The sequence below is a fragment of the Wallemia mellicola genome (genome assembly GCF_000263375.1).
Source record: "Wallemia mellicola CBS 633.66 unplaced genomic scaffold WALSEscaffold_2, whole genome shotgun sequence".
Classification (NCBI taxonomy): Eukaryota; Fungi; Basidiomycota; class Wallemiomycetes; order Wallemiales; family Wallemiaceae; genus Wallemia; species Wallemia mellicola.
Genome location: NW_006531959.1, coordinates 207826 through 222276, shown reverse-complemented (window position 1 = coordinate 222276; position 14451 = coordinate 207826). Strand labels below are relative to the sequence as shown.

General features: G+C 41.3%; 10 protein-coding genes across 10 annotated transcripts; 6 read left to right on the top strand and 4 right to left on the bottom strand.

Moving 5' to 3' along the window:
- The first annotated feature begins 231 nt into the window (after positions 1-231).
- On the top strand, positions 232-2834 carry WALSEDRAFT_59278 (Formate/glycerate dehydrogenase catalytic domain-like protein). The gene is made up of 2 exons (XM_006956198.1): positions 232-438; positions 484-2834. Exons 1-2 carry the CDS (start codon positions 272-274, stop codon positions 1436-1438), a joined length of 1122 nt encoding a protein of 373 aa, XP_006956260.1. The 5' UTR covers positions 232-271; the 3' UTR covers positions 1439-2834.
- Positions 293-4499, bottom strand: WALSEDRAFT_59277 (FAS1 domain-containing protein). Its single transcript, XM_006956197.1, has 3 exons — positions 3781-4499; positions 2882-3736; positions 293-2834 (listed from the first exon to the last, which is right to left on the bottom strand). The coding sequence occupies exons 1-3, from the start codon at positions 4484-4486 to the stop codon at positions 1504-1506; spliced, it is 2892 nt and encodes a 963-aa protein (XP_006956259.1). The 5' UTR covers positions 4487-4499; the 3' UTR covers positions 293-1503.
- A 39-nt stretch (positions 4500-4538) lies between these two features.
- Positions 4539-5656, top strand: WALSEDRAFT_62254 (carbohydrate esterase family 1 protein; the record flags this gene model as incomplete). Its single annotated transcript, XM_006956196.1, has 7 exons — positions 4539-4607; positions 4655-4767; positions 4814-4882; positions 4928-5342; positions 5388-5503; positions 5550-5559; positions 5603-5656. 7 exons carry the CDS (start codon positions 4539-4541, stop codon positions 5654-5656), a joined length of 846 nt encoding a protein of 281 aa, XP_006956258.1.
- A 35-nt stretch (positions 5657-5691) lies between these two features.
- WALSEDRAFT_59275 (hypothetical protein) lies at positions 5692-7919 on the top strand. Its single transcript, XM_006956195.1, has 10 exons — positions 5692-5757; positions 5806-5834; positions 5888-5921; positions 5968-5977; positions 6027-6045; positions 6092-6207; positions 6250-6315; positions 6363-6415; positions 6471-7649; positions 7702-7919. Exons 1-9 carry the CDS (start codon positions 5735-5737, stop codon positions 6709-6711), a joined length of 591 nt encoding a protein of 196 aa, XP_006956257.1. The 5' UTR covers positions 5692-5734; the 3' UTR covers positions 6712-7649; positions 7702-7919.
- WALSEDRAFT_14675 (PLC-like phosphodiesterase) lies at positions 6763-7821 on the bottom strand (the record flags this gene model as incomplete). The annotated part of the gene is made up of 2 exons (XM_006956074.1): positions 6763-7682; positions 7725-7821. 2 exons carry the CDS (start codon positions 7819-7821, stop codon positions 6763-6765), a joined length of 1017 nt encoding a protein of 338 aa, XP_006956136.1.
- On the top strand, positions 7897-9086 carry WALSEDRAFT_42742 (RNA-binding domain-containing protein). Its single transcript, XM_006956194.1, has 2 exons — positions 7897-8604; positions 8674-9086. Exons 1-2 carry the CDS (start codon positions 8153-8155, stop codon positions 9011-9013), a joined length of 792 nt encoding a protein of 263 aa, XP_006956256.1. The 5' UTR covers positions 7897-8152; the 3' UTR covers positions 9014-9086.
- Positions 7993-10445, bottom strand: WALSEDRAFT_56155 (WD40 repeat-like protein; the record flags this gene model as incomplete). The annotated part of the gene is made up of 7 exons (XM_006956193.1): positions 7993-8600; positions 8646-9143; positions 9192-9330; positions 9375-9447; positions 9493-9681; positions 9707-10164; positions 10212-10445. 6 exons carry the CDS (start codon positions 10440-10442, stop codon positions 9055-9057), a joined length of 1179 nt encoding a protein of 392 aa, XP_006956255.1. The 3' UTR covers positions 7993-8600; positions 8646-9054.
- A 7-nt stretch (positions 10446-10452) lies between these two features.
- On the top strand, positions 10453-12331 carry WALSEDRAFT_59272 (DUF28-domain-containing protein). The gene is made up of 3 exons (XM_006956192.1): positions 10453-11067; positions 11116-12107; positions 12156-12331. Exons 1-2 carry the CDS (start codon positions 10501-10503, stop codon positions 11323-11325), a joined length of 777 nt encoding a protein of 258 aa, XP_006956254.1. The 5' UTR covers positions 10453-10500; the 3' UTR covers positions 11326-12107; positions 12156-12331.
- On the bottom strand, positions 10453-13044 carry WALSEDRAFT_59270 (uricase). Its single transcript, XM_006956191.1, has 3 exons — positions 12153-13044; positions 11116-12104; positions 10453-11067 (listed from the first exon to the last, which is right to left on the bottom strand). The coding sequence occupies exons 1-2, from the start codon at positions 12322-12324 to the stop codon at positions 11344-11346; spliced, it is 933 nt and encodes a 310-aa protein (XP_006956253.1). The 5' UTR covers positions 12325-13044; the 3' UTR covers positions 10453-11067; positions 11116-11343.
- Positions 12406-14310, top strand: WALSEDRAFT_31078 (ketol-acid reductoisomerase). The gene is made up of 4 exons (XM_006956190.1): positions 12406-13044; positions 13090-13159; positions 13210-13300; positions 13347-14310. The coding sequence occupies exons 1-4, from the start codon at positions 12946-12948 to the stop codon at positions 14257-14259; spliced, it is 1173 nt and encodes a 390-aa protein (XP_006956252.1). The 5' UTR covers positions 12406-12945; the 3' UTR covers positions 14260-14310.
- The last annotated feature ends 141 nt before the right edge of the window (positions 14311-14451 follow it).

Below are 14451 nucleotides of genomic sequence, written 5' to 3'. Positions count from 1 at the left end.
ACAGTAACACAGCTTTGTATAAGCTAAGTAAGTATTAAAAACTAATCATATATGTAAATAGATACTTATATAAGTCATGGATATCTTTATCAACTAGAGTTATGACTTGTCGAAATATAACCATTTTATCATATAGTACACTAATAATAATATGGAAACCACATTTAAGAGCTTCTATTACGGAAAATGAGTCAGTTTCTAATAATTCGAGATTGAGTCATTCGTGAGTTTCTTGACTCAACCGTCTTCTTCCTTCACTATCACAATAAAAATGACTACACAAACACCACCAAAACTCTGGTTAAGATGCGAAACTAAGGAATTTGAGAAGAGAGCAGCTCTCACTCCAGCCACAACTAAGGCCCTCCTCGATAGAGGTTTTGACGTTACGGTGGAGAGAGACCCACAGCGTATTTTCGACGACGAGGAATATGAAAGGTAGGATAAATGCCTGCTGCATTATATTTCCTAACGATACCCAAGAGTTGGCGCAAAGCTCGCACCACACAGCTCATGGCCAACAGCACCAAAGGACACCCTCATCGTTGGATTAAAGGAATTGCCAGTTGAGGATACACCATTAGAGCACACTCACATTCAATTCGCACACTGCTACAAGCAACAAGCTGGATGGGCTGACGTATTGAAGCGTTTCGCTGATGGAAATGGCAGTCTCTACGATTTGGAATTCCTCACAGACGACAGTGGACGTCGTGTCGCTGCTTTCGGTTTCCATGCCGGTTTCGCTGGTGCAGCAGTAGGTTTACTCGCACATATCGCCCAACAAGAAGGCAAAGAACTCGGTCACCTTGAGCCATACCCAAATGAAGATGAATTGATCAAAGACCTCAAGCAAAAGATTCAATCTGCAAAATCTGATAAGCCAGTAAAGGCCCTCGTTATTGGTGCACTCGGTAGATGCGGTAGAGGTGCTGTCTCCCTCTTCCAAAAGGCTGGATTGGCTGATGAGAACATCATCAAGTGGGATATGAATGAAACCGCCAAGGGTGGTCCATTTAAGGAAATTTTGGATGTTGATATCTTCGTTAACTGTATTTACCTCAGCTCAAAGATTCCAAACTTCATCGACAGACAATTTATCGAAGCTAGCGGCAATGACCGTCGCCTATCAACCGTTGTCGATGTCAGCTGTGATACTACCAACCCTAACAACCCAATCCCAATCTACAATGTCAACACAACATTCGACAAGCCAACAGTACCAGTCGAACTTAAGGAGGGTCTTGCACCAATGCAAGTCGTCTCAATTGACCACCTTCCTACTCTCCTTCCAAGAGAGTCTTCTGACGCTTTCTCTCACGATCTTCTCCCATCACTCTTCGAACTGACGAACCGTGAATCTGCTCGCGTTTGGACTGAAGCTAAGGACTTATTCGTCAAATTCAAGTCACAAGCTTTGGAATCACTTAAAGCTTAAAAATTTAATTTATTTCTAGTAGTACAAAATTGTTTGACAAATACAATCAGATTTCACTATGTCGTTTAATCTTCTTCACCTTCTAGTGATTGATAACCTGCTCTTATCTCTTTCCTCCGCTGGTACGTAACGTAAGAGGCGTACCCACCTGCACCAAGCACACCAGTTCCTGTGATTGCGGTGAAGACTATCCAACCCCATCTGTATATCCACGATGGCTCGTAGGGGATGAGTACGGAGTCCAATACAACAATCCCACCACCAATTGACATAGCGTGTGGGTCATCATTGTCTAGATCATTGTTTCTATTGATCTCAAAATCGCTGGTGCTGTTGTAGAAATGAGGTGAAGCTCGACCAAATCCTAATACACTTGCGAAATCTTCCGGGCCATTAACGCCACGAGCGCCTCTTATACCGACAGTCCAACCATTTTGAGATTTCTTGAATGCAACGTCGCCATAACGTGATGGACCACCTTCGGTGTAAGATAGTAGAGAAGGGTATGCCATATCATCACTAATGTAAAGTGGTTGGCCGTTATCAGTTGTACGATCTTCCTCAAGAGCATAGCTGTAATCTTCGTCGAGGTAATCCGGAGGTGCAGGTAAAATATGCATTCTCACTAAGGCTTCCAATGCAGCTCTATCATCAAGGTAGTGGGTGAGGTTTATATGCGTGAATGCCGCATCTGTAGGCGTTAAAACTGTATATGGTTTAACCGGATGTCCAGTAGATGAGTTATGTTTCTCATAGGGATTACTGTCATCTTCCATTGGTGGAGCTTTTCCATCGAGTAACCATTGATAACCGGCCTTTTGGAAAAGATCTAACATAGTATTAGCGTTGCTACCTTTGAATAACTTTCTTAATGTGATGTCCACCATTGGAGAACGTTCCACCTGATCAATAACATGAATAACACCACTAGACGTCAATATATCTCCTTCACTAATGATTGCTTTTCTTTCTTCGCCATTTAGAGGATAACCTGCGACATTTCTTGGTGAACCTAGAGCCATCTCAGTTGTATTGCCCTTATTGTGTACATTGACATCTAAGGGAACATCCGAAAGAGTTTTGTAAGTTCCATTTGAGAGGCTTTTGGTGTAGACAATATCATCAATGATATGGTAATTAATCAGCTGTTTTAATTCAGCTTTTGCTTGAGATTTGAGAAAATACTTCATTGCGTAACCCAATTCTTCGAATGCGTCATTTGTTGGAATGACAAGGGTTGTTGCTGGTATATGTTTCAAATATTCGTCCATTCCAGCTGCATATACTGATGCGACGAAAGTTGATAAACGAAGGTCTGAGACTGCTACGCTCATGACATCTCTTGGTGGTTCCAAAACCGATGAAATGAAGTAGATAGTTTTGTTTCCTACTTTGTCTATTGCGTTGTTAGTTGCAACTCTGTGATTTGATGTAAGAACTCACGTTCATCGCTAAGAACGCTAGCATGGTTGAAACTCCAACCGGTGTGCTTTTCAGACTTATTTGTTTTACTGGATTTGTCGCTTGGTGTTTTAGTTTTTGATACAACGACACGCTGTCCCTTATCTCCAAGCAGTCTTGTCCTTAACTCAGTCTCAATTAGCTCGCCAGTCTTAACATCATCTTTGCGGATATTACCAGGGATAATGTGATACTTGAGTGTCATAGCCATTTCATTCTGATCATCTGAAGCTGTAGCCAGAGCATCTACTTCTTTAATATCGTTTGTGCCCTCGAAGACATCATTATGGAATACTAAAAGAGTCATATTGTCTTGGTCATTTTTCAGATATTTGTTTGAAAGCTTCGCCGATCTGAACAAATCCACAAACCGAGTGGCATTCAAGCCAATCAAGATCTTTTCAGAATCCAGTAAAAGAAGTTGAGGTGGCGTCACGAATGAGTCAATAAGATGTATGACGCCATTAGAGGCTAATATATCAAATGTGTTGATTTGTGCCGATGTATGTGAATCTAATTTAACAGTATTTTTGTCGTTAACCTGTAGTTTTGTTTTAAGGTTTGTATCGTATTCTTTCTGAGTGTCCCAAGTCGTGCTCCAACCTACACCCTTCCCAACAGCAATATGACCGGACATCAAATCGAGAAGATCTGAACTTGCGTATATTTGATTATGAAGGTATGAGTATACAGTCTTATCCAGCGTTTTGAATGCTTCATTTGTCGGTAAAAAGAGTGTGAAGCCATTTGCTGCACGTTGCTCGAGAGCAGAGATTGCTTGTGCAGGGATGAGTTCAAGCAGAGTGGAGAGCGATGGATGATTGCGTATCTGAGTAGCTACATTTGTGTTAATAAACTGATTACGTGGTGGAGACACCCACCTAAATCTCCGGGCGGGCTGATGACCTTGTCAATTGGATAGACAACACCGTTACGAGCATGTTTTGGTTCCTTTGATAAAACTGTAGCAGCGCCATTCTCATGGCAATTGCCATGATACTTCTCCCCAACTGGTAAGTCGGGCAGACCATAGCAAATATCTGTCGAGTTTGCTCGACCAATACGGACTTGTTGACCGGCACCAGATAGAGGTTTTCCATCGCCTGGTTCAGGAAACCAAGGGGAATGTGGTTTCTTTGGTTTAACGTGTTCGCTGTCTGGATGTAATAATGTCTGATGTAATATTTGATCCGATTGAGAAGTGATAGTATAATTTAGCATATGATAAAATATTGTCTCTCTAGCTTCGTCGTTGATGTTATCAGTCATAGCATGTTGTGCCTCCCTAATGGCGTCGTTCGTGGGGGCGTAGAGAGTGATATCGCCGAGTTTATTAATGGCTGGGACTAACTTCAAGCGTTGTATTATTCGCAATAAATCGCTATACTGTTCATCACTGCTTAGTACATCGATAACTGTCAACTCGGCTGGTGAAGTAGGATTGATAGGTGTGAAAGTGGATGACACAGGTTTACCTCTACCAGGCCATGGGAAAGAATCTGCTGCTTTAATATAATTTAATAGCGTACTTAAAATTATAAATATCACCGATATCGTCGATTTATTTGGCCGATAGCTATACGTCATTCTCTTATGATTGTGGTTTCAATTAAAGAGCCTTTCTTTTTTCTAAACGACGATGAGCAATTTTGAGAAATTGAGTTCTAACAAAGTAAACGGCGGCTGGTTAGATAAATACAAGTTTAAAGTTAGCAGTCCGTATAGAACCTTATTCACGCTAACAATGCACCCTAGAGCGACAGCCTCGGCGGTTTAGACACTCAGATAAACGTCTACTTACCACCGAATGCTAAGAATGCACCTGTACTTTACTACCTCTCTGGCTTGACCTGTACCGAGGACAATGCGTGAGTATTCTTTCGTGCTTTATGGATAGCTAAATAGCTTCAACAGCGCACAAAAAGGTGCATTCTTTGAGGAAGCAGCTAAACAAGGTATCGCCCTTGTGTTCCCAGATACGAGGTTAGTCTATGTCTTGCTATGACGTTCATTTCTCACAAAACATAGTCCAAGGGGTGCAGGCGCACCGGGTGAGGATGATTCCTACGATTTTGGTACAGGTGCAGGATTCTACGTCGACGCTACCACACCTGAGTTTAGTAAGCACTACAACATGTACACTTATATTACAAAAGAGTTACCAGGGAAGTTGAAGCTTAGCGGTTTGCCACTCAACGTAGACAACGCTTCAATTAGCGGTCACTCAATGGGTGGTCATGGTGCCATCACTATCTACCTCCGAGAATTCGGAAAGTACAAATCAGCCTCAGGATTTTCAGCGATTCTCAACCCAACCGCTTGCCCATGGGGTGAGAAAGCATTCAATGGTTACTTTGGTAGTTTGGATGCCGGCAAGGAACATGACGCAACTCACCTCATCAAGCAAGCACAAGGAAAGGATCCTAAGATCTTACTAGTACAGGTCTGTTAATTCATATCTGTTTAGCTTATCTAAATGATGAGATAGGGTTCCGGAGACAATTTCTACAAGCAAGGTCAACTTTTGCCGGAGAATTTTGTATCGGCAGCAAAAGAGGCAGGAATCAATGTTGATTACAGATTGGAAGATGGTTACGATCACAGGTAGGTGCATTATAACCCATATCTAATCAACTAAATCATATGACAGCTACTACTTTGTAAGTCATCAGAACAACTAAAAACGCGATTAACGACTCCTAGATTTCAACTTTCGCACCAGAGCATGTACGCTTCCACGCCAAGTATTTGAATTGACTATTGTAAATAATAATAAATGCACTCGACTTGTTGGTCTTTAACGCTTAACATCACATAGAGGCATAACATTCAATAATGCCAGGAGGTCGATCTATGAAGTAAGTCTGAGCGTATTAATGCCTGTATTATCTAAATAGTTTATCAAGATGCGTCGTTGTTGGTGATGGTGCAGTTGGTTGGTCGAGAATCTAATGGGTCAGTGTACATTATCTAACGGTACACCTATAGGTAAAACTTGTCTATTAATTTCATATACCACGAAGTAGGTATTCATTTCTGCGATTTTTATCCACTCACAGCCAATAAAGTGCATTCCCTGTAAGTTGGATAATCAAACTATAAGCTATAATGCTGAAATAACTAAAAGGGAGAATATGTACCAACTGGTAAGGTACTTTACATGATATACTAATTACTATAACTACCCCTTAGTATTCGACAACTACAGCGCTAATGTGATCGTCGACGGTGATCCTATTACACTCGGCTTGTGGGATACAGCAGGTCAAGAAGATTACGACAGATTGAGACCACTTTCATATCCTCAAGTGGGTAACTAATATCCTCCGAATGTACGCTGACGCACCCAGACGGATGTATTCCTCATCGCTTTCTCAATCGCTAGCCCAACTTCACTTGAAAATGTAAAATACAAAGTGAGTGGGATGTTATATAGTTACATTATCATCTCATATACCCACAGTGGGTACCTGAACTCAAACATCATGCACCAAATGTACCAATAATTCTAGTAGCGTGAGTTAAACAATTTGTCTCAGATTTTCGTCCTCTAATATGAGACTTAATTTAGTACAAAAGTAGATCTTCGTAATGACAGATTGACCATTCAAAGATTAGCAGACAGGGGTATGAACCCTATTAGCTGGTCAGAAGGTTCAAAGCTTGCAAAGGAAATTTCAGCTGTCCGTTATTTAGAATGTTCAGCGAAATCCCAGTTAGGTTTGAAAGCTGTCTTCGATGAAGCAATCAGAGTCGTTTTAATGCCACCTGCAAGACACTCAAAGAAGAACAAAGGTTGCGTTATTGCATAGAAACTAATCATTCTCCTTCCCTTATTGTAATGTTCTCTTTTAAATCATTTATTATGTCAAAAGCGTTGCTAATATTACAAATACAAAGCTTCCCGCTGTGATTGATGTGATTGAGGTGATTGATTTTGATGTGGATGCGCTACTATTGTTTTCACCCATTTCGGCTGCTGTAGGTGGATGTATGTCTCCTCTATCGTTGTATGCAACTGAGTTGGCTTCTGCAGCTACCTTATAAACGCTACCGTTTCCATAGGATTCATAATCAACAAGAACGAAGTTCGGTGCCCTTGAATGTGCATCTATGCAATTGACCATCGCCTGTCCTAATGATCCTTCGCCGGTAGCTGCATTTGTTGTTGTTAATTTATCTTTATCGGGTGTAAAATATTCAGTTCCTAAGAAAGAGTCCTTCTTATCAAGGAAATGGTTATGGATATACATAGAACTAAGGTCATTGCCTCTATCCATCTCGCAAGTCCAGCTAGCGTTGACCGCATTATATTGATCTTCCCATATATTGTCGAATTCATCAATAATCGCAGGGACTTTAGAGTGATCAGCATGATAATCCATAAATATGACAACACGTTGGTTCTGCTCTATGAGTTCACCAAGTCTAGGCCATTGTTCAAGTGATAATTTTGATGATGATGGCATATAAGCCATATCCAACAAGCCTGAATCCTTGAATGGTTTGCTGATAGTTTCAACATCAATAGACTCGCTATTCGTGAACAACATTGAGAGGACCTCGCGTGGATTGTTATCAAGCCAGGTCTTAACCTCCTTGAGGTAATCTAATACAGATCCACCATCGTATATAATACAACTGGTGTGACAGAGCTGCAAGGCGCTACCCTTTCTGTGTATTTGACTTTGAAGGAGACGGGTACCGTGGTTGAGCTGCGATGTGACGTTCCAATCTTGGTTTGTCATAGGTGAGTTACCAATGAAAGCAGAGTCGTGAGCGCCTAACTGGTTAGAATTTAGATTTACTCATACGGTAAACTCACCTATGAATGTTACGTTCGAGTATTTCCTCTCGCAGAGCTCAGCATGTCCATTACAGGTAGACTCTATAGTGGCAGCTATGGCCGTTGATAATATCATCAAGGCCGCTATTACTTTCATAGTGATAATCATAAGTCAACCATTTTTGGAAAGAAATCTGCGCGTCTGTCGAGATTGTCTAGGCTTTCCTAGATATTAAACACATGGACATTGAGGGGACGTACATTCCTAACTATCGCCGTGTAGTGTTATAGGTTGACTATCTAAACTATGCATGATAATAGATCGTATGAGGTGTTTTCCATATACGGTTATATATAAGAAGTTGTAGTTGGATATCATTAAAAGTAATACATTAGACAATCATTTAATAACTATAACAATCTCTATTTCCCTTCTATCACTGCTTCTCTCGAACGATCATCAGATTATGTCAGAAAAAGCAGAAATATCAACGACAGATACGCAAATAGAACAGCCGTCAGAAACGAGTACTCAAATAAACAAAGTCGACGTACCTCAACCAGCACTTCAAGCGAAACTCGATGGTAGCGAGAATGAAACGATTTACGTAAGAAATTTGAATGAAACCGTTAAATTAGCGACTATGAAAGAATCACTAAGGAATTTGTATAGCAATTTTGGCGAAGTTTTGGATGTCGTCGCTCACAAAAACATACGGATGCGTGGACAAGCGTTTATAGCTTTCAATAACAAACATGTAGCCAAAAGGGCTCTTACAGATACGCAGAATTTTCCACTTTACGGCCAGCCTCTTAAAGTTGATTTTGCGAAGTGTAACGCAGACGCTGTCTTCCGTCGCCAGAAGCGCACCGAGGAGCTGGAGAAGCATCTTCAGCAGCGTAAGGAAGCTAAGCGTGGGTAGTGGCTTACTAATTGTTATATCACTCACACCATTATAGCACTCAAACGCAAGGAGAATTACATAAGGTTGATGAAATCTAATAGGGTCAAAGCCGGTCAGCCAGCTGAAAGAGATGAAGGAACAAAAGCAGCCCAACAAAAACAACAACAAATGCCAGACGAGTATCTTCCACCAAACGTCATCCTCTTCATCCAAAACCTCCCAAGTGGTACCTCAAAAGAAAAGCTCGAGGAGATTTTCGGTCAGTATCCAAATTTGGCAGAAGTGCGTGTCATCCCCGCCAGACCAGACATTGCTTTCGTTGAATACATGGATGAATCGAGCTCATCAGTCGCTAAAGACGCTCTCAATAACTATCAAATTGAATCTGATAAGCCGATTAAGGTCACATTTGCGAGACAGTAGACTAGTTTGTAATTTATTAACAGAATTTTACGATTTTGGTATCACTTTGTTTGGTATAGTTGTAACAGTACCGCTAGTAAGCCGATTAATATTGCTATAACCAGCGCTTGGACGAATGCGCGAGCTGAATCTATTAATGTCTTTAGAAATGTTTTATTCATATCAATGGTACACTTACCACTTGCAGCCAAGTCCTGCGGTACTTGTACCAGGCGCAGACTGTTATCTGGACTACCGGATGCCAATACCGTTGCAGTAGGGTCGAACGAGAGACAAGTTACTGGGAATGAGTGTGCTGAGAGAATGCGAACGAGTGGCTAATTTTGTGTCAAAAGGATTACTTAAAAACTTGTACACTCACTGCTAACGTCTTAGCTGACACTATTCCGACACTCAAATCCGCACTCGCAAATGCGATTAATTGACCGTCTTCTCTTTCAACGGTATTAGCTAGAATAAATTTACCTCAGATTACCCACGATAAATCACATGCTGTGACTGGCTTGTCTGCTAGCGTGACAGTCCTGATGACCTTCCAGGTGTTTGTATCCCAAACAGTGAGAAAACCAGGTCTTGCACCCTTCTTCTTCTGTGGAGGTCCGCTATTAGTGACCGTGTAGAGTCTACCGACGTGTATTCCCTTTCCAAATCTAGACTGCGTTAGAATACTGTATGAACGATGTTAGCACTTACTTTGCAAATCTGAAGCTAGCTCCGGAAGTTTTCTGAACAAGTGGGTCACTAATAGTTTGCAGAACTTTAGTTGTAACTTTGTTCTTCTTCTCGTCATATACGAAAGAGTACATCAAGACACTCTTCGATGTCGTTACTGCGAGAAGAGCGCCATCGTTGCTAAAGCTAACGCTGAGAATGTCGCCATCAACTATGATAGCTTTATCAAAGAGTGTTTCCATCTCCGGATAGCTGAAGGCATGTAAGGAGGTCTTCTTTTCTGAAGTTTTACCATCGACGACGACGACCTGAGAAGATGGTGATATCTCAGCGATGCGCTGGTAATCTTCGATGTTATCGCCTTCAATTGTCTGTTTCGCGACGATTTGTTCGAGTTTGTCCTGTGTGATTTGGAATAATCTACAATTGTTGTTTGGTTTTTGTGATGAGTTTATACCAGCTAGTAAATATTTCTTATTCTGTAGGCCAATTGAGTATTAAACCGCTATTACTGGGTATTGCTCACTGTGAATGGTACAGAAATCGACATTGGACAATCCTCTCCAGATTGCAATTCATAAGTCGAATGGGTAGAAATATCCTCAGATGTTATATCATACGTCACTAGCTTGTTCTTTACGCCTGTCTTTGATGATGATCCACCACCACCGCCTAATACGATCCTCTGAGGAGATATAAATGCCATAGAATAAATTGGAAATCCTATAGGATGAGATTTATGGGGTACGCGTGGCATTTTTCTACTAGAAACTTGACAGTTGAGTGTCAAGAAGATAGCTTCTACTCGAACGGTGATGATATCGAGAATATTTAGACAAACTAGATCATTCTCTAGCACAAATGCACTCCCAAGTGGACACAACAAATGGAGCAAAATCAGACATCATAAAGGCGCGGCTGATAAAGCTCGTTCGAAAGTCTTCGCAAAAATGGCTTTGGATATCTCAGCTGCTGTCAAACTAGGCGGTGGCGCTACAGATCCTGCACTTAACGCAAGACTATCGAATGCACTCGCTAAAGCTAGAAGCTTGTCCGTCCCAAAAGATAACATAGAAGCTGCGATAAAGAGAGGTGACGCTGGTGCAGTCGATAAAGGCCATAGCGTCACTTATGAGGCTTTATTAGCCGACGTTGGTCTTATCATTGAATGTCAAACTGCGAACGTAACGCGATGTAATCATTCAGTCAAGACAATACTAGCCAAACACGGTGGTAGAATGGCGTCCTGTGGTTATTTATTCTCTCGAAAAGGCGTTATCAATCTCGAACTACAAGATAGTGCTTCCTTTGATACACTCTTTGAAGATTCTATTGACGCAGGTGGTGAAGATATAGTACAGAAGGATCACAATCTTGTTGAAGTAGGTTGATACCTTTGTCGATATTATTCTTGTTAAAGAGTCACACAGATAATCACGGATCCATCTCAACTAACTCGCGTGGCTGAGAGCCTCATTGAAAAAGGATATACACTAAGCTCCTATGATCTTGCATATATTCCTGTATCTGGGGAACGGCAGGAAATAGACGATGAGATTAGGGAAACACTAACGAACTTGATAGATACACTAGAAGAGGACAGTGATGCTGTAGATGTGCACACTAACTCCACTCTGTAACCATAGAAAATAAATGCATTAGACCCTAGATACAGTAGCGGTTATCAAACCAGATGGGAATTCAGTAGGAAGGAGAACGTCATTCGTTGCTCCTTTCTCCTGATAGAATGTCAAATCGATTGGAATGTAATGCTTGTTTGGCAATTTGTAGCTGACATCTTTGACTAAGTCATTCTGCTCTATTATTCTCTCTGCCATGGTATAGAGTGTCGTTTGCACGCTTTCACTAAAATCAACAGCGAAAGTGTCGAGCGTGACGTTGCGAACGCTCTCTGCGATATCGTCTAACGGAGTCTTAGCTACATCTGCAATTGTGAAACACCTGCTGTTGGCTTGTGGAATTACCAGCGAATAACTGCAATCGACGATGGTACTGAAGACTCTATCGTCTGTCTCTCGAAGAGTTGTGAACTCATCATTAATGAAGTTATTAAAGGAAGACCCCGTCGATTTGAGCAAGAATACATCTTTCAAACCAGCTTTCAAATCTATCGTGATATTATCTACACCCCCGCTTGCATCGACGATTGCGTTTACGACTCTCTTGTCATCTCCATCTCGCCTGAAACTATGTCCATGTGGTTGACCATTCTCGCTCGTCGGACAAATACGTGTCCAGCGATGTTTCAAAAGATCAACGTGCGCCTTCTTAATATGTGAATATTTTGTGACGAAATGTAAGCCTAATTCTAAAGCAAATGTCTCCGGTTGGAGTACATGTTGAGAATTTTGTGCAAATACATTTATCGTATTCTTTATTGAGTCCGTAGTAACGATTACTGTTGTCATACTAAATTCTATGTTTATCAATAGAAATTGCGACATACCTGAGTTATCTGCTTCTGTGTATGAAGCGGATATATCACCTTCTAATAGAACTGTAATAGTGTACTCTGCAATTTCGTGCCATTGATCATTTCGCACAATACGCAGTATTTTCACACCGTCTTTTCCGTACTTTGCTGTCGTTAATGTTGATTTCTGTAATTTAAGAGTCATTGTTGTAGTTAAAGGTTGAAATCCGATGACTTTATAAATGTTAGATAACGTTCTCGCTAACGTAATCTTAACTCCGTACGACGATATGTCAGGAGGTCGTCGGTATTCCGCAATCAGAAAATGTTGGATGAATTATATTCCTTAGCTCCTAACACCGTTGCCGATGTTTATTATTTCGTTTTAGGCACTACAATAAGGAAATAGCTACGATAGTAAATTTAAAGCACTTGATGGCATAACAGCCTTTGAGTTAGTAATAAAATCAAATGTGCCTTGTATAGTCATCATTTCTGGACATTCCAGCTCTGACACTAAGGAAGACGCTATAACAGGATTCCTGGGATTAACTTTTCGGAATATATTTTGATAGTGGTATTGTTTGCACACGTCTCATATCACTCTCTGAGCTATCATATTGGGTGTTCGCTCGACGAAGCCGAAAGGACCAAACTAATGGAGAGTAGACCATCCAATTGGCTTGAAGGGAATACAAATGTAGTATATTAAACTATTCCTAATTGATAGATCAATTTTATAGTTTATCTTACAATTTAAACTTCTTCTAAGAATATTTAATTTTTCCAAGTCATAGTCTTCTCTTCCACCTACAATCATCATACAATGATCGCCAGACAAGCTTTAAGAGCTGCTTCACGCCAAACACGTGCTATTAGCACTATCAACAGAGCTGCACCAGCTGTCGCACAACGCGTTGCTATCGTGGGTTCGCAGTTGACTCATAGACAAAACTGACAACACACTCAGCCAGCAGCTACCCGTGGTATAAAAGACATCGTTTTCGCCAAGGAAGGTGGTGTAGAAAGAGTCTACGAACGTGAGATACTTCCTTAGTCCGTCTTACGTCGCTCACAATTCAATAAACAGGTAGCGACTACCAAGGTAGCAAACTCCAAGAAATCCTCGGTAACGAAACCCTCGCTATGATTGGTTACGGTTCACAAGGACACGGTCAAGCGTGAGTCTTCTATTCTCCGTATTCGACGGTTTCTGACTATGTACAGCCTTAACGCAAGAGACCAAGGTATCAAGGTCATCGTTGGTGTACGTAAGGATGGTCAATCATGGAAGGAAGCTATCGAAGATGGCTTTGTTCCAGGTGAATCACTCTTCCCAATTGAAGAAGCTATCGACAGAGGTACCATCATCATGAACTTGCTCTCAGACGCAGCACAATCACAAACATGGAAGGATATTGCTCCACTCATCAAGCCAGGAAAGACCCTCTACTTCTCACACGGTTTCTCCGTTGTCTACAAGGAAGACACCGGTGTTATTCCACCAAAGGATGTCGACGTCATCCTCGTTGCACCAAAGGGTTCAGGTAGAACCGTCAGAACTCTCTTCAAGGAAGGCAGAGGTATCAACTCATCAATTGCTGTCTTCCAAGATGTCACCGGTAAGGCATTCGAAAAGGCAAAGGCCCTCGGTATTGCCGTCGGTTCAGGTTACCTCTACGAGACCACATTCGAAAAGGAAGTCTACTCTGACTTGTACGGTGAACGTGGTGTCTTGATGGGTGGTATCCAAGGAATGTTCTTAGCACAATACGAAGTTTTGAGAAAGAACGGTCACTCACCATCAGAAGCATTCAACGAAACTGTCGAAGAGGCAACTCAATCATTGTTCCCATTGATCGGTAAATATGGTATGGACTACATGTACAACGCATGCTCAACAACCGCACGTAGAGGTGCATTGGACTGGGCACCAAGATTCTACGAAGCTAACAAGCCAGTATTTGAAGCCCTCTACGAATCCGTTAGAGATGGTACTGAAACTAGACGTTCATTGGAATTCAACGGTCGTTCAACTTACAGAGAAGACCTTCAAAAGGAATTGGAAATCATCAACAACCAAGAAGTATGGAGAGCTGGTAAGGAAGTTCGTAAGCTTCGTCCAGACTACCAAGAATAAATGTATTCCTCGTTATAAATCTGTTTTTATTCACATTTGGAACAATTTGCAGCTTTTATTATGTTTGTGGTGTGTATTGTGATGTATTGTATTGTATATTTTGTCGTATATTTTGTGTTTTATATCTTCTTTCGTCTTTATCAGCGACACCGATGGTCAAAAAGTTGCACTTTAAAGGTGATCCCGTTAAGA

What these genes read in the sequence shown, in the direction of transcription:
- WALSEDRAFT_59278 (XM_006956198.1), top strand. Translation starts at nt 272, where the DNA reads ATGACTACACAAACACCACCAAAACTCTGGTTAAGATGCGAAACTAAG. An exon ending in GACGACGAGGAATATGAAAG is followed by an intron (nt 439 to 483) that starts GTAGGATAAATG and finishes ACGATACCCAAG; the next exon opens with AGTTGGCGCAAAGCTCGCAC.
- WALSEDRAFT_59277 (XM_006956197.1), bottom strand. Translation starts at nt 4,486, where the DNA reads ATGACGTATAGCTATCGGCCAAATAAATCGACGATATCGGTGATATTT. An exon ending in CAGCCCGCCCGGAGATTTAG is followed by an intron (nt 3,737 to 3,780) that starts GTGGGTGTCTCC and finishes ACACAAATGTAG; the next exon opens with CTACTCAGATACGCAATCAT. An exon ending in TAGCGTTCTTAGCGATGAAC is followed by an intron (nt 2,835 to 2,881) that starts GTGAGTTCTTAC and finishes ACAACGCAATAG; the next exon opens with ACAAAGTAGGAAACAAAACT.
- WALSEDRAFT_59275 (XM_006956195.1), top strand. Translation starts at nt 5,735, where the DNA reads ATGCCAGGAGGTCGATCTATGAA. An exon ending in CCAGGAGGTCGATCTATGAA is followed by an intron (nt 5,758 to 5,805) that starts GTAAGTCTGAGC and finishes TAGTTTATCAAG; the next exon opens with ATGCGTCGTTGTTGGTGATG. An exon ending in GTACCAATAATTCTAGTAGC is followed by an intron (nt 6,416 to 6,470) that starts GTGAGTTAAACA and finishes GACTTAATTTAG; the next exon opens with TACAAAAGTAGATCTTCGTA.
- WALSEDRAFT_42742 (XM_006956194.1), top strand. Translation starts at nt 8,153, where the DNA reads ATGTCAGAAAAAGCAGAAATATCAACGACAGATACGCAAATAGAACAG. An exon ending in CGTAAGGAAGCTAAGCGTGG is followed by an intron (nt 8,605 to 8,673) that starts GTAGTGGCTTAC and finishes GAATTACATAAG; the next exon opens with GTTGATGAAATCTAATAGGG.
- WALSEDRAFT_59272 (XM_006956192.1), top strand. Translation starts at nt 10,501, where the DNA reads ATGATATCGAGAATATTTAGACAAACTAGATCATTCTCTAGCACAAAT. An exon ending in AGGATCACAATCTTGTTGAA is followed by an intron (nt 11,068 to 11,115) that starts GTAGGTTGATAC and finishes AGAGTCACACAG; the next exon opens with ATAATCACGGATCCATCTCA.
- WALSEDRAFT_59270 (XM_006956191.1), bottom strand. Translation starts at nt 12,324, where the DNA reads ATGACTCTTAAATTACAGAAATCAACATTAACGACAGCAAAGTACGGA. An exon ending in CACAGAAGCAGATAACTCAG is followed by an intron (nt 12,105 to 12,152) that starts GTATGTCGCAAT and finishes GTATGACAACAG; the next exon opens with TAATCGTTACTACGGACTCA.
- WALSEDRAFT_31078 (XM_006956190.1), top strand. Translation starts at nt 12,946, where the DNA reads ATGATCGCCAGACAAGCTTTAAGAGCTGCTTCACGCCAAACACGTGCT. An exon ending in TCGCACAACGCGTTGCTATC is followed by an intron (nt 13,045 to 13,089) that starts GTGGGTTCGCAG and finishes CAACACACTCAG; the next exon opens with CCAGCAGCTACCCGTGGTAT. An exon ending in TGTAGAAAGAGTCTACGAAC is followed by an intron (nt 13,160 to 13,209) that starts GTGAGATACTTC and finishes TTCAATAAACAG; the next exon opens with GTAGCGACTACCAAGGTAGC.